General features: G+C 41.1%; 1 protein-coding gene across 1 annotated transcript; it reads right to left on the bottom strand.

Moving 5' to 3' along the window:
• Positions 1-12,037: 12,037 nt before the first annotated feature.
• Positions 12,038-15,273, bottom strand: MC3R (melanocortin 3 receptor). The gene has a single exon (XM_027646350.1). It carries the CDS (start codon positions 14,856-14,858, stop codon positions 13,881-13,883), a length of 978 nt encoding a protein of 325 aa, XP_027502151.1. The 5' UTR covers positions 14,859-15,273; the 3' UTR covers positions 12,038-13,880.
• Positions 15,274-16,510: the final 1,237 nt, after the last annotated feature.

Genomic DNA, 16,510 nt, shown 5'->3' with positions numbered 1-16,510 from the left:
AGAGCATCCAGGAGACAACTAATGCACAAATCTGCTTCCTGAACAAAGTATAGAAAAGGTACAATTTGGTATGAACCAAAACAGCATGAAAAGAAATCATTGATGAGTATAAGAAATCCTGATGCATTGAAAATGTCTGTCCTCTCTTTCATTCTCCGTGGACACGTACTTCAACTTACTTGACAATCAGCTGCTGGCAGTTGAATTTAATTTGGAGAAAGCAGGTGTAAATATTTACATATTGTCAGCCAAACTTAGTACAGATTATAGGGAAATGGGCCACTTGGGCTGTTGTGTTTTCTATTTGATCCCACTCCTGCTGCTCACTGTTCCTGGGAGGGCTCTTCTGCCATTGAGGCTTCCAGGAGCAGCCTGAGCCCTCTGCGAAGGACACTGGCAGATTTTGGGAGTAGTGATGTTTTCAGAGGTGAACTTGCTCTTTTAGATGAAGTTGTTCTCTTCTGAAAAATCTGTGTCAGCAAAGCCTAAATGTCAAGTCTCCTGATATTGTAGTGTCATCAAGTTTGAATCATGGCACCTTAGATTTATGTGTCTCTCCCTCAACTCTTGCTCCTGTCTTCTACTCTCTTGCAGTTTGAGACTTGCAAGGAGTTAAACTGAGCAAGTCCTGGTCACCACCGGAGTTTCCTTTTCCTCCTGGATCTTGCTGTGCTGCTCCAAGCAGGCAGGGTGAGAAGGCAGGCACTGAATTACCTCATTCTGGAGCAGCACAGGTCAATCCCAAATTCAGGCCAAAGAGGAGGGACAGACTGAGTTTTCAGAAAAACCTTTTTGAACCAGATCCTTTGGCAGTGGGATGGAGTCGTCCCAACAGTGAGGGACAAGAGCCCTGACCATTTCTCCAGGATGGGTGTGTGTGATAGTTATGATTTTCCCCTTGATTAATAATTCATCCTGTGGAGTTTAAGTGACGTTTTCAAGCATTTTTGTTGCTGCTGTTGAAGGTTACTGGAGTCTGAAGCTGGCCAGGGCTGGAAGCATTTACTTATACAGCCTAGAAAAGCCCCTGCCAGTATCTCACAGTGTGGTGTCAAGAAAGCCTTAATTTTCATGTACTTGACAGTAAGAGCTAGTTGATTTGTAATTTACCTTGGGTTTGTTTTGATCTGGTTTTTTAATAAGAAATTTCTCTAATTGTCATTTAATGTGCACTATTCTATCTAATGCTTAACTTTTTCCACTTGAGTGACTCTTCCCATAGTGGTTCCTGCTCAAAACTGAGATTTTTGTCAAAGCAAGATACTTGATGGCTTCATAATCTTGCTCCCTTGAAAGAAAGCAATTATTCAACCAAAATATATGCACTTTGGTTATTATGTCAACATATCCACTTCCTGCTGGGTATTGAACTGTATTATTCCTGGAGTCTGAACTGGGAATATGATTAATAACAGGTTCTGATATATAAGATAGCAAATGAAGGCAGAGTAATAGTAATTTTTCATTTGAATCACAGACAAATTGGCTGTTTTGCAGTACTTGTCTATGGCAATTACATGTTGTTTTGCTTCCTAATGTTGATTTCCTTCCACAGTTTATTAGCATGAATGTCAGGGAAACACTGGCATACTGTTTTTGTCTATAAACACTTGTGACCAGGTGGGTAAGGCAGCCCTGCCTGAACTGCTGATTGGATCTGTTTGAATCCAGGCACTCCTGCAAGACAGAGCTTTGGCCAAGTGCCTCCTGCTCCTGTCTCTGGTGTGGCAGAACGAGCTTCTCTCAGCCCTGACCTGCCCAAGGTGGTCACCTGTGAACGGCCGGGTTTGGGAATCTGGGGACAAGCTGTGCAAACCTTCTGCAGATGGAGTGTGTTCCCAAAGCCAGATCATCCTCTGGCTGGCACAATTCCCCTTGTTTAACCTGAACTGCAGGTTTTGGCTCTGCTTTGGAGCGGTGCCAAGCTGCTCCAAAAGCTTTCACTTATTTGTTATTCCAAAACAGGATCTTGTTCAGAAATGTTCAGAAATCTGACCTGTTGAGTTAGATTTGCAATCAAACTTTGGATAGATCTGCACAAGAATTTCTTCCCAATATCCCATCTAAACCTACTGTCTTTCAGTTTGAAACCAGTTCCCCCTTGTCCTGTCACTACATGTCATTGTAATATACATATATACATATGAAAATATATAAACATATATAAAAAGAAGTATAACTCATGATGACAGTAAAGTTCTTAACAGGCTGCTATTTGGTCCTGTGAGCTACTAATTGCAGGATGTGAAAATACACATTTTAGCTACTTAGACCTCATAAATGTACAGCCAAAGTGGCTCTGATTACACAGGTGCCAACACACTGTGCTGTTGAATTCACAATGGAAACAAAAAGAATTTTGAAGTCTATTGCAGCATTAATGTAATCATGTTAGAGTTTTTTTTTAACAATTACATATTTTGTAATAGCAACTTCTCAATAGGATATGGCTTGTTTCTAGACTTTTCTGCCCTACAGAAATTACTTTTTGCTTTTAACACATGCTCACTGATTATGCAGATGACTTAATGATCTTGTACTCATTGCTATTTCAATGTGGGGACTGTATTCTTTGTTAATTCCATCTTTTCCTTTATTCAGAATATCTGATTGCTCCATGTCCTTTGATGTGGTGGTTTTGATCATGCAGAGCTCTCACTCACCATTCACAGAGCTGTCTTAATGTACTTTTCTCTACAGGAAAAGTAATGGTAAAACCTTGTGTTACATGTTCTGCTCTTACCAGCTTCCAATAAAGCAAGAAAGTGGGTAGTGTATCAGTGATTTAATTTTCTAAATAGCAATATTTGTGCATATGCCAAGGAAGTTATTTGCCTTTTCTGATTAGCAGTTATACAACAAATTGGAAGTAATTATCACATTAGAAGGAAAGTATTACTTCAGTATGTCTGAATAATTTTTCATTAAGGAGAACCACCAAAGGGACAGCATTTAAGAAAACAAAACACAAAACTGTCACATAGCTCTAGCTATCCCAGAAAATTCTGTTCTCTGAGCTGTCTCTTGGCTGTTACAGTCTGGAAAATACTGTTCCCTGAACTAAATCTCCTCCCTGACAACTTGGCTCCCTTCAGTATTTGACTTTAATAAAGACATGGTCCCCTGCATCTTTTCTGATATCTTCCCTTCAAAGATAAAACTCAGAAGGAGCAAGTTTTGTTGGCTAAACAAGAAATCCTGTTCCTTTAGGAGAAGGCAGGGAAGGACACAAAAGATGCTTCTGCCCTTGGTACCACTTAAGTACCATTTTGGTCTGTAAACCAGCACCAAAGGGAGAACAAAGCCTTGGATTCCAGTTTTTATTAAGTAAAGCAACCAAAGGTGCCCAGTAGGATATTCAATACCTCTTCACATGTTGCTTTTCAGACAATAATTGAGCTGGGTTGGGATATTTCTCATACATTTGGACTGTCAGTAATTTAGCAGCTGGTAAGGAGCTGCACTTAGGTCAAAAAATGATATTTAAAATCCACCATATCTGAGGAGTAATTAGTTCCATTTTGAGAGGGGAACATTGATTTTCACTGTACTTGCGTTATCACAAGGAATTTAGAAAGAAATCAAACCTAAACCAGGTTAAATTGATATTATATGAGAGAAGAAAACAATGAATTCGAACTCTGAGAACATCATGTTTTTCTACCTGTTGGATTAATTTTTAAGAACACTTTTTAGTCACTTATGTGTGGCTCATTGATCCCCTGTATCCATGTATGCCTGGTTTAATTTCAGTAGATTTTGTAACAACTTAGTACCCACTTGCAGAATTTCTGATTAAAAACCAAAAAGTACCATCTTTTTCTCTTAATAAAAGTCACTATCCTGTGATAATTTGCTTTTGTTTCCAATATAACTCCCATTTTTCTAGGTTTTTATTTAAATTTTAGGGTGTTGTAGTTATTAACTTTGTTACAGAATTGGTGGCATATCTGGTTTACAATTTTAAGAGACTTTAACAACAAAAGAATTTTGGGCAACAACAATATGATAGACATATAAAATTGCATGTCAGATGGTCCATAATGGGGCTAAATTCTAAGAATCAGTGATGGAAACAATGTTTGCACTGTTATTACACCCACAAGTCCACTTGTACATGTTCTCAGTGGTAACAGATTTCAGTTTCAAATTTTCTTGCTCAGTTAAAAGCAAAAAGCCCACGTTTGTGGATCTAAATGCAGGTGGCAGAAGGGAACAATTGCTCATTAGTAAAAACTTTTTATCATTGAAATGTGCAACTGTCCCTTTGTCTACAAATACACACACTTCCTAATCTCTCTGTGCATTTTTCTGCTTCTTCGCATTTTAACCAAAGGGAACTTCTTTGATTTCGTGAATGATCCACTGTGGGGTCTCAATGACTGATTGCATTTGCCTGAGTTGGTTTTAAATGTTCACTTCTGTACTCTCCAAAGTATATTTGCCTACAGGAAGTTGTTCAGAGTTACCCCTGTGCACACACCTGCTTTTTTTTGGTATGAATAGTAATGATCCACCAGCATATGAACTGCAGCTACACAGTTGTAGGATTACTTATAGAAATCCAGGTTTGTCCACTTGTATACATGGATTATTGAGTTTGTTTGTTTGTTTGTTTAGGCTTCATCCTGTGAAGTTCCCAGTTGTTGCACCTGGCATTAAACAGGGAAGCAGTGTCAAGTAGTACTTAGGGAATGAGGGGAATTATTTGTCTGCTGAGTGTCATTTGAGTAACTGCAGCCATCGGTGTAGAGGAGAGGGATAAGAGCTGAGACACTGCATAGGGTTGGAAGCACCATGGCATGGCTGGCAAGGGGACACAAAATAGCAATGAAATGACTAAACCAGCATCTTCTAGTCAGATTTTGTTTGTGACTGCCTGCTGTGACAGATGTCACAGGGAGCAGCATGGTGTCCCTGTAAGATTAAACAAACCTGAGAGAGAAACATTGATTTTAGAGAATTTTCTTGACTCTGTTAAAAAGCAAAATCTATTTTAAGGCTGAACCTGAGCTCAGCTCAGTTGGTTAGAGCATGGTGCTGATAACACCAAGGCTGTGGGTTTGATCCCTGTGTGGGCCATTCACTTAAGAGTTGGACTTGATGATCCTTGTGGGTCCCTTCCAGTTCAGAATATTCTGTGATTCTGCTTTGGTGCCCACTGATGGACACTGTCCTTCTTTGCTGTTCCCTTCCCCTGGAACTGAATGTTCAGCTCACTCCATAATGCAGGAGTTGACATTCTCCCTTGTTTAATGTTTTTAAGTAGCCCCTGCTGTCATGTTTTTGATGCTGAGACAGACACTTGTGTCCTTCAGAAGAAATAGATGTTCTGTTATGTAAACATAAAAGATAATGCAGAACACTTGATTATGACACCAGTACAGTGTTTGGTTTAATTTTTGTACATCAAGTTGTATATGCAAACCATTAGTTGCTTTCTTAGAGACAAGTTTACTGCCTACCTCGTGTTTGGTCCTGACTCCTGATTTGTTTTAACAGAAGTTTTGAATTACCAAGTCTACCTCAATTGCTTGCATGCAGAGAAATTTGAAAATGAAAGATTATCTTTATTTATTGTCCATGTACCATTTCAGAACTTGCAATTACAAGTCCTTGATTTAGAGCACATTTCCAAGTACATGCTGTACAATTTTAAGATTACTAAAGGCAAAGCTGTTCACAAGTATCTCATAATTGACTGCTACCAAGAGCAAGGCAACAAAAAGCTAAAGCTACAAGTACAAGGTCTGGTGTTTTGCCAGAATGAAGAGTAAGCTCAGGCTCACTTTGAGAGACAAGTGGTTTGTGAAGAGGTTCTTTGCTCTTAAAGGCTGAAGGAGTAACATGTAGGCTTTGTGAAATCAGATAGGATTAATCATGATATCTGTCCTAATTAGCTGTGGGCTCTTGGCTTCATAGTTAATAGTCTACTAAACAGCATCAAAGATACTCATCCTTGGATCTTTCCCTCTCCTGTGTCCCAAATATCACCACATGCATCCAGTAGTTGTTTTGCACAGCTGTTCAGACTTTGTTTCCCATCCAGCTTTCTCTTGCCTCTTTTTTTTTGCCTTATGATTTCTTTGAGGTGTTGGTCCTGTGGGGATCTGAATTGCACGGATTCATGGAATTAGCTCATGGCATGTTGGGACTCCTGCCTGTGGGCAGTGCTGTAGAAGTAGAGAATAGTTTGGGTTGGGAGGGACCTTAAAGCTCATCTCATCCCACCCCCTGCCATGGGCAGGGACACCTTCCACTAGCCCAGGTTGCTCCAAGCCCTGTCCAACCTGGCCTTGGACACTTCCAGGGATGGGGCAGCCACAGCTTCTCTGGGCAACCTGTACCAGGGCCTCACCACCCTCACAGGGAACAATTTCTCCCCAATATCCCATCTAACCCTGCCCTCTGTCAGTGGGAAGCCATTCCCCCTTGTCCTGTCACTCCAGATCTCCCAGTGTTTGGACAATCTTGAAAACAGATTTTCTCTAGTATCTCAGAGGTGGTGGCATAACTTTAAGGGATTGAGATGCCTCCGCCTGATCCTTTCCAGAATTTCATAAAAATTAAACTTTGTAAATTTTTCACCATTTCATTTGAGGTTTGGGAAGGTCAAGGTCTACAAGGTTGGACAGAAATTCAGTATTTCACTGAGGTAAAGATAAAAAGACTCCTTATTCCCCAAACAAGTTGTTTTGAAAAAGTTGTGCTCCTTCTCTACTTTTTCCTCAATATGAAATGTTGTGACCTTGACAAAACAATTAGGCACAAAACATTTAACATGCTAAGTTTTATCAATACATGTCAGCTCCCTTTACCTGAGGAAGAAAGTGGTTTCTGGCATGGATCTGGTGCAGCAGTGGCCTAATTTGACTTTGCTGGACAGTGAGTAGAAGAGCCTCATCTTCTCCAGTGACTGCTGAAAGGAACTTCCTTGCCTGCAGCATTACCCTTTGGGAACATTCCTCACTGTGCAACAAGGTATTATAAAACCAGAAAATGAGTTAAATACACTTAGAGCTGAAGAAGTCCTGAGATGACCCTCAGCTGTATGAGAGTGGCAGAGGAAATACTCCTTAATGCACTTATTCTGAATCACACTTGGAGGCTTTTCTCAGCTTTCACTCGAGCCTTGCAAACACTGCTGCCAAGCTCTGTTAAGATGCAATAGGAACCCCTAATGAAATGAGTGCTAATAGGCTCTGGCTGCCTTTTCTCATCACAGGAAATAACTGGTTAGAGTGATTCTCCCAGCTGCACCTTTTCACTGCTCAGATTATCAGCTCGGTGTAATGGCCCCTCTGGGGGAAGTTGTTTCTATGGCTCAGCTTCTTTGGAGAGGGGCTGCAATTGCTACTCAACTACTTGGATAATATGGGACTGCATCAAGTGAGCAAACTGGAAGAGGAACATGTGTAGCAGGTCTGTAGCTGTTCTAACCTCACCTCCAGATTCTTGTACCACTGTGAATGTGTAGGTCTAAAGAAACATTCATTTCTCAGAATGTCTGTTGGTCTGTCTGTGCTTAAATGTTAATTCAAGCTAAATTAGTGAGTTTAAGTAGCTGGAAGTGTTTCTGATTCAGTGTGTGGGTGTTTATTTCAAAAAAACCCGAAGTTTTCATCCTGTTAATTTAAAGTGTGTTCACTGTTACATTGATAAATACTTGGTTATAATATTTATATGTTAATACAGAGTAGTCTCAAGTCCATAATGTTTGGCCTTTGGCTTTGTAATTCAGTTGCAGCATATGCCAAAAATAGTAGTGAACTTTGAAAATACCCTTGAAATAGTAGTGATTATATCAATCATGTCTTGAAAGTATTATGCTGCCTGTTCTCCCCTTTGCAGTGAATCAGGACTGCTCTCTGTATTTTATTTTTTCTCTAGAATGTTCATTTTTGGCCTTGAATCAGTAATAGGTACAGAACAAACCCAAACTGCATCAGTTGGGCTTGAAGATGAATTCTGACTGCGTTTGTTACTCATGGAGACAGTTTGAGCAATAACATCATGGATTTATGGATTTCCTAAGTAAATCTCACTTGAGCAGTGCCTTTGTTTATAATCACAAGAGATAAATAGCCTCAAATCAAAACTGTGTGTTTTCATAAACAAACAAATGAAAAATATAAAACAGGAAAAAGGAACCTTGGAAATTCATAACAGCTTAGGGCAGGTACTTAACTGTGGAACGATGAAAGTTTCAGATTATTTATTTTACCAGATAATAAATATATTTCCATCACCATCCCAGAACAAGCAGGTATGTCCTTTTCTTGTGCACAGTCAGCTGAGTGAGTAAAAATAGCAAGTAGATCTACTTTTCACTACTGTTTTCAGAATGATGTGAATATTACACAAATTTATCTTAACTCTTTGAGGTCCTGGTCTTCCTGATAAAGTATCCACCCCTGGACTCCTGCCCCACTAAGCAACACATTGTCCAAACACTAGATTTACATGTCACAGTTTTTATGGTTTCTGTTTCAGAAGCATTTCTGACTTGACTGTGACATCCAATCCTCTCCACATCAGGCAGATTTAGGGCTACTTTGTATAGCACTGAATTAGTGGGTGGGATGGAAATGTGCTTTTATTGAAATCAGCCCTAGTGCTGTGCTGGGACCTCACCCAGTGATTTTAGGTTGACTCTAACAGGTGTAAATTGTGAGAGTGATGAATGAGCAGAGCCCTGTGCTACCATTCCAAATGCTTTTGAAATATATAATGACTGGGATGAAGAACAAAAAGATGTTTATTTTCCAAACTGATTTGAAACATCAAAAGCGATGTTTTTCTCTTTGGCATGAATCTGATAGAGCTTATTTCCATTCATCAGTGTAACATCTGACTTTAGCAGTGACCCCATTACCTACCAGCCCAGGAAAGAACACAATGAAATGTGCAGCTGAGATGCTGCACCACTGCCAGCACAGTGGGTTCACCTGTGGCTCTGGCCTTAAGAATCTACTTTAAATTTCCTCTCAATGCCTCTACCCACTTAATGTACATTTTTAACTGAACCACTTAGGAACAAGGCTGCATTTTAATCTTTTAAGCTTTAACCTTCAAACTGAGCAGAACAGCACCATTTGAATATTCTTCACAGAGATATACATAGACAGGAATTTTGATGAGTCTTTGCAGCGTTCTTTGAAAGGTGTTTCTTTCCTCTGCCTTCCACCTGAAAGTGGATTGATCAAGGGCATTGTGTTACAGTTGTCATTAAAAAAAATAGATCTGTGCCTGTACCCAGAGCTGTTCTGAAGAGGGAACAGCAGAGAGCCCTATTGTGGCTTGGTAGCACCATTTATAGTGAGATGTAGAGGCTGTGTGAGTCTCTGCTCTGCACCCTCTAAGCCACTGAATGCTGTCCAGATTTCTGTGCCTTATTTAGAAGGGATAAAATAGAATAGAATGGTTTGGATTGAAAGGAACTTTAAAGCTCATCCCATTTCACCCCCCTGCTATGTGCAGGGACACCTTCCACTAAACCTGGTTGCTCCAAGCCCCTTCCAACCTGGCCTTGGATATTTCCAGGGATGGGGCAGCCACAGCTTCTCTGGGCAACCTGTACCAGGGCCTCCCCACCCTCACAGGGAACAGTTTCTTCCTAGTATACAATCTAACTCTGCTCTCTGTCAGTTTGAAGACGTGAATCATCTCACACCAGCAGGTCTGAGTGCCTGTGCTCTTGGATGGTGGGGCAGGAAGGAAGAAGCTGTTGTGGAACAGTTGTATTTGCTGTGCCCGTGCTGGGTGTCTCAGTGCCCAGGTCACCTGGTTTCTCTTGTACTGTCTCAGAGGTTTGGAGCTGAGATTGGGCTGCATTGCCCAGCAAAGGGGCTCTCAGTGTATGTTGTGAAGCTGTATTCCTTAGTGGATTCCTTCAAAATCTCCTTGATGGTTTAAGTACAGCCAACAAACCCTGATCCCAAACTAAGCTTCAACAAATAGAACCACCTTATTTCAGTGAAGAGGTAATGAAGCTATTTGCACTAATGGTCCTAATAATGACCTTGTTTGAAGGCAGCACTCTGTGCCTGGACTTTGTTATTTGCCCATTAAGACAAATGTTGTCAATTATAAAATATTTAGACACTTATTGATGGGAAAATTGCCTGTGTAGTGCTGAATTTAATATGAAAGAAACAGAATGTGCTGTGTTGAGTTGACTTAGGAGGATTACTCATGCTCCTGTGAACTCAAATATTTGTCTTAAATATATGAGGATTTTCTAACAAGTCTTTGAGCAAATGCTAGTCCTACAGTGCTTGTGAACTGCCTAATTTTCTTGCAGAAAAACTGAATCAATAAATCCATATTAATGACACCTTTAGATGAAAAAGATATTTTCTGTCTGCCATTTCTTAGATCATCTAGGGGGAAACTGCATACAACTTGTTCAGCCCAATGCTGTTATCAAGGAAGAAACATTTCTTATTAGGAACAGATTACATGTTGGTTTAATAGTAACAACTCTGGTAGTGGTCGCATTTCACTGCAGTTCTGATCAGGGGCAGATTCTCAGATAGAAATGTTGCTCTGGTTACCAGCCTGAGTCAGGGGCTGCTCTCCTGTCCCTGCATGTGTTGTGATGTCTTAGTTCTGCTGTATGGACACATCTATAGGGTCACTGCTGGGAAATGATACTGGTTTGGGCTCTGCCAGTGCTTCTGTATCTCTTGGATGAGTCCTGACTGCTGTCCCCGAGGACTGAGGGGATTTCCAGTTTCAGGATTCCTTTCTCATCCAAGTGTTAAGGTCTGTCCCTCTGACTGCAGGGATATTTCCTTAGGGTGCAGTCTTGTTCTTCCCTCCACTTCCATGTTACACCTGGAGCTGTAGCTGTGAGTGTTCATTCAGTAACTCCTGTTGGGGGTTCAGTCCCATGGAACTGCCTCTTTCCCTTCCCAGGCTTGTGTTGGATATCATCCTGGCTTTGTGCAGAACTCTGCACCGTGGATTTCCAAAGTATGAGTTAGAGCTGAGAATCTGGAACTGGGGCTGGACAAACCCATCACCCATCTCTGTGGACAATCTGTGGGGAGGGTGAGAGATCTTTGGGGGATTTTATGGATTCTCTTCCCAACTTGTTTGCATGTGAGACTGAGAAATCTGGATTGTTTGCTCCCTTTTGTGTTGCTCTGTGGACAGAGTTTAGAATTCAAGGCCATATTGGATGGGGCTTTGAGGAACCTGGTCTAGTGGAAGGTGTCCCTCTCCTTGGTAGGGGGGTGGAACTTCATGAGCTTTTAAGTCCCTTCCAACCCAAACTATTCCATGATTCTGTGAATTAAGAGGCTTTTGCCCAGTGTTAAACTCTAATTCTAGTTTTGTGAGCCAGCCCACAGACTGGTTTGACATGATGTGGTGCTCTGATAGAAGCAAACATGGTTCTAAGTGGTCTCTTCAGATTGTTTTATTCAGCACATGGATGTTTTGCTTAAAGGCAAAGCACAGTATGAATCGGTCTTGTTTAAATCACTTTTAAAAGAGAAATAAGTAGGACATCAGGTGCAATAAAAGCTAAATACACAATAACCTGAGCAGAATATCATGGCAAACCATGCTCCAGAGTATAAAGATACAGAACAATGACAACAGGTAGAGATTTTTTACAAGTACAGTCTTTCCACACTACAGAAGGCCAGTTGTGTGGTTTCCTGTGCTGATTTCATCTTAATGTGCCACATCAGGTGTTGCAAAGTGTACAGGCTGAGCTATCAGAACAGATCTTGGTACTGCTGAACTCTGTGAGACACAGGTAAGGCTGAAAGCATTCTTTGCCAGTTGTTGCGATGTTCTCTAATTTTTACCTGAAATTGGGGAGAATTTTCATTTGTGCCTGTTCTGCTCCACAGTGATGTTGGTGTTTATTTTGTTTGGATTTGGTGGTTTTGTTGTTTTGTTTGTTTGTTTGTTTGTTTTTAGTGGTTTTTGTTTGTTTGTGTGTTTTGTTGTTTTTTTTTTTAGTTTAGCTTTTTTAAAATTTAAGGTGATGAGATTAGGTAATTGTTGGAACAGAGGAATGCCTGGAGGATGTGATTGTGGGAGGAAATGAGAACTCAGGGAATTTAGGGTGTGATCAGAGGGAAGGGAAATAGGGAACATGAGGTGGGTTAGTGCTGATGGGCAGAGTGTGGCAAGAGTAGAGGGAGAGATGGCTCTTGGCCCCTTGGCCATAGGATTGGGATGTTGGGTTGCTCCCTATATAGGTTGTAGGATGCTGAGAATCAAACACAGGCCAGTATTTGCAAAATGTGAAATGTGACTCCCCACAGCAGCCAGAGCTGGATCTGGAGCCAGTGGCAGGGAAACACCATCAGCCTGGGGGGTACCAGGACCAGGGTGTGAGTGCAGAACTGGAGGCAGAATAGGTGGGGAAGCTCTGGGCTGGATTAACTGTTCCTGACCTGACAGAGAGAGCCCCAGAAATAACTCTAATAATAATAACTGAGCAACTCCATTCAAATGAAATAGGAGGGGGAAATAAAAAAGATAGTCTTAAGTCAAATGAGATCTTTTTGATGTTTGAAAGCAATAGACAACCCTGAGGGATTTGGGATACTGCCTCTCCTAAAAGCAGAAGGTACTAGAAAGGTGCTGAATAGACTTTAGGATGGCTCAGGGTTTTCTTAGCCTGGCACTGCCTGCACTATTGCCTGTACCTGTTGCACACAAACTGAATCAGCCTCTGCTCAGTTACAAAGTGCTGTTTGAAGGCCACTGACATGGTTTATTCCTACAAAAAGCAGAGGCACAGACTAAATTACTGCAGCTGAAGTTGAGTGCTTTACATACCACTGACTTGCACACAGAGTTTGGAAATGATTGCAAAGAGCATGTTGCTTCCTTGTTCCCAGTGTCCATCCCCTGAGTTCAGGGGAAAGCTTAAGTAAGAAGAGACTGACCCATGACATTAATTTCTCAATGTATAGAAGTCCTATCTGTTATAAACATCTTATTTCTTCAGGTACTGAACTTAGCCAGATGGATATTTCTGATGACTCCATGCAGCTTTTACACAAAGCTAGATTCAAATTATTTTGCGTTTTAGTTATTCCTGATGGTCAGATCTGTGGGTCTCATTAGTGATGGTTTATCAAAAAGAGATTTCTGTGGCTTTTTATGAACAGACCAAACACTACATTGATCAGTGTATTCCAGCTTAAAAAAATAATTAAATATTCAAGGATATAATACTCCTATATTACAATAAATAATGTAAAAGCCTTCATATGAGTCAATCTTATCAGGCAGCTGTTTAAATCACACTGTCACTGATACTGTGATTCCTTTTCATTTGACTGATCTCAGTGCAAGAGAAATGTTTACTTTCACCCTTCCAAAATTGTACTCGAGTTGCTTTATGGCAAACAGCATAAATATCAGTCTGTTCTTTCATTAAAAGGTGGAGGCATGGGAGTAGGTGTGGAACAATGTTGTTACCTGTTGGGCTTTTGAATACCTTTCCACAGAGATGACTAATCGAATCTTTTAGAAAACACTGACTTGGTGATGGTGACACAAAGATAAAGCAACAGGCACAAATGAGTGGTAGGGAGAACGTTATTTCAGTCTCTAGAAGGTAGTATTCCCTTTCAGGATTTGTTTTTCCCAGTAAGTTTCTTAAGCTATTTTTAAGCCACTCTGGATTTCCTTCTGTTATAACTATTTAAAAAACTTCATATAATTCAGTTGAAACTGTTTCTCATTCTGAAAAGTATGAAACAAGGCATCATGTAGAAGGCATTTTTCTTTCCTGCACCCTTCCTTCAGGCACTGCATTAAAAGTGAGCTGCTGTATATCTTAATAATACATACATATATATACATACAACTATTGTGGGCATTTTCCACCCAAAACCAGAGGTTTATAGCATGCACTGTCCCACACTCATGCCATAACAGCAACACACTATTTCTTTGAAAGTCTTTCTCATCTCCAGACTCCGGAAAGCATAAATGAGTGGGTCAATCACCGAGTTGCACATTATCAACACCAGGTAGGTGTTGAAGTGTGAGGTGTAGCAGATGCAGTATGGATTCATCGGGCAAGAAATGATGAGGATGAGGTGGAGGAAGAAAGGTGCCCAGCAGACAATGAAGACACCCAGCAATATGGTGATGGTGACAGCTCCCTTCATGCAGGTCCTCTGGTAGGGCACCCCTTCCACGGGCAGGGCTGCGATTCGCTTCACGTGCAGGCGGGCGAACAGGAACATGTGGACATAGAGGGAGGCCATGAGGAAGAGCATGGTAAAGAACATGGTGATGAGACACACAATGACAGTTTTGCTCTCTGAGTAGGCAATGAATATGATGCCACAGATGATACAAGCAATCCAAATGACCACAATCAAGGTTAAAGCTTTCTTCACAGTCATGATGCTGTGGTAACGGAGAGCATAGAAAATAGTTATGTACCTGTCAATGGCTATAACCAAGAGGTTGCAAATTGAGGCTACCAAAGAAATACAAATCATTGAGTCAAAAACATTGTCCATGTGCTGGATGAAGTGGTCATCAATGATCAAGTAGCCGTTGCTCAGGATTGCAATCATGACAGTCTCCAGGGCGTTTGACATGCTCACCAACATATCTGCCACAGCCAAGCTACAAAGGAAGAAATACATGGGAGAATGTAGGTTTCCATTCTTCAGCACTGCAAGAATGACAAGGATGTTTTCCAGGAGGCTGATGATCCCTAAAGTCAAGAAGACCTCTGCTTTTATGAAGACCTGCTCGCAAAATCCATCGCCACTTCTGCTGTTCAGAGTGGAGTCATTGAAGTCTTCGGTGACATTAAGCTGCACAGGCTGAAATGAAAATGCAGAGTGTGTGGTATTCATTGTCAGCAAAGGAGTTGAATTCACAACTGATTATGGACCTGCTAGAGCACAGGTTAAAAAGAGAAAAAAAGGGAGGAAAAAAAAAGAAAAAGGAAAACAAGTCCTTCCAAGCTGCTGCTGTGCATGTGGGGTGGAATCAAGCTGGACTTTTCTTTGGTCACTTTTACAAGTGGAAACATAAAAAAAATTATGCATTTACAGTGAGTTTTATGTCAGTCATACACTGCTTTTTCCTGTGTGAGACAGTGAGCTTCAAACCTCGCAGGCATCAAACAGTTTTCTCCGCAGGGAAAAATCGGCAGCAGCACATTGCTGGTTTTAGCTCTCCCGGTGATTAAAAGTAGGGAGTTTTCCAGTCTGCTGGGGCAGGTTTGTTGCCAGCATGTTGCAGCTCAGCGAAGTATCTGTTGCTATTTCGGTGGCAAGAATGGAAAAGAGAACTAAGGGATTTATACGTGCACGAAAGAAAAAACAACTCCTACTTCACCCTCCGTGCAGAGCATTGGCCATTCCAGAGCGAGCACCTTTGTGACTGACAGCCACAAGCACCTGGTGCAGCATCCCCAGCACATCTGAAACCGTCTGGCGCCCTCTGCAGACACCGAACGGGAGGGATTGGCTTGAAAATTCCTCTGAAAAGCGGGATTTTCATTCAGCAAAACTTTATGCCTGTTCTGGGCATCCGGGTCCTGCCCAGGGGAGGGATGGATCGTCCCTGCACCTCTGGGCACCTGCACTCGAAGACACATCTCTGATGGAGAAGTGAAACATGTGCTTTTCCTTTCTTTACTCTTTCAAAAAGACATTTTCTCCCCAACCACTGCTTTTACTCACAGGATCCCACTCTGACTTATCTTAACTGGGGTTGTACTGATTTAAACCTATGAAGGACCAGGGAGATTTTCATTTGTCATTAAGTATAAAGTAGATTTTCCTTGCACTTTATTCATTCTATGTCTCTCTGGTGAATTTTCTTAGTTTGTTTTTTTGATGGCATCTGCTGATGTCTGAATACTTCACAACTCGTGCTTTTGAGAAGTATTTTAAAGTCAAAGCCAGACAATATCACTTATAAGAATGTTTGAGGCTTGTCTTAGAGCTCAAAAAGTCACACGTCTTTTCCAGTTTCCTTCTGAGCCCACAGAATTACTATCATGCACACATAATTCAACAGCAAGATGTAACAAGTCTCAAATTCAACCTCCACGTGATCATTTTACAAGGACAATATTCAGTGCAGTAATTTTAAGTTGAATAAATGGCTGGGGACTTGCTCACCAAGTTATACAGTTAATGTTTTAAAGATCTTAATTGGTCTCTCCCTAAATTCACAGTGGTGTATTTTAAAGCAGATATCTTAAAAATATCTTAAAAAACGTATAGCAGCAAGCTATCTCCCCCATGCCCCTAATCTCATAGTAGGGAAAAGATATTCCATCTGTCCAAGTGTCTGGATTTAAGTCTTGAGCAGCTCTCTCTGTTTTGAGCTTCAGTTCCTGGTTTCCAGCTTTTTTGAGCTGATAAAGATAGTGATTTTTAGACATAATAACTATCACTGCCCTTGGAAATGTTGTTTTGCAGCTGAGCAGGAGCCCAGCAGGAGCAAGGCTGGGCAGATGTCCCTCCCTGCCAGCTCTGTCCTCGTTTACTCT

The sequence above is a fragment of the Corapipo altera genome, unplaced genomic scaffold (assembly GCF_003945725.1).
Source record: "Corapipo altera isolate COAL_440 unplaced genomic scaffold, ASM394572v1 64, whole genome shotgun sequence".
NCBI lineage: Eukaryota > Metazoa > Chordata > Aves > Passeriformes > Pipridae > Corapipo > Corapipo altera.
This window is presented reverse-complemented; position numbering and strand designations above follow the sequence as displayed.

Coding starts and splice junctions, on each gene's coding strand:
- MC3R (XM_027646350.1), bottom strand. CDS start 14,858: ATGAATACCACACACTCTGCATTTTCATTTCAGCCTGTGCAGCTTAAT.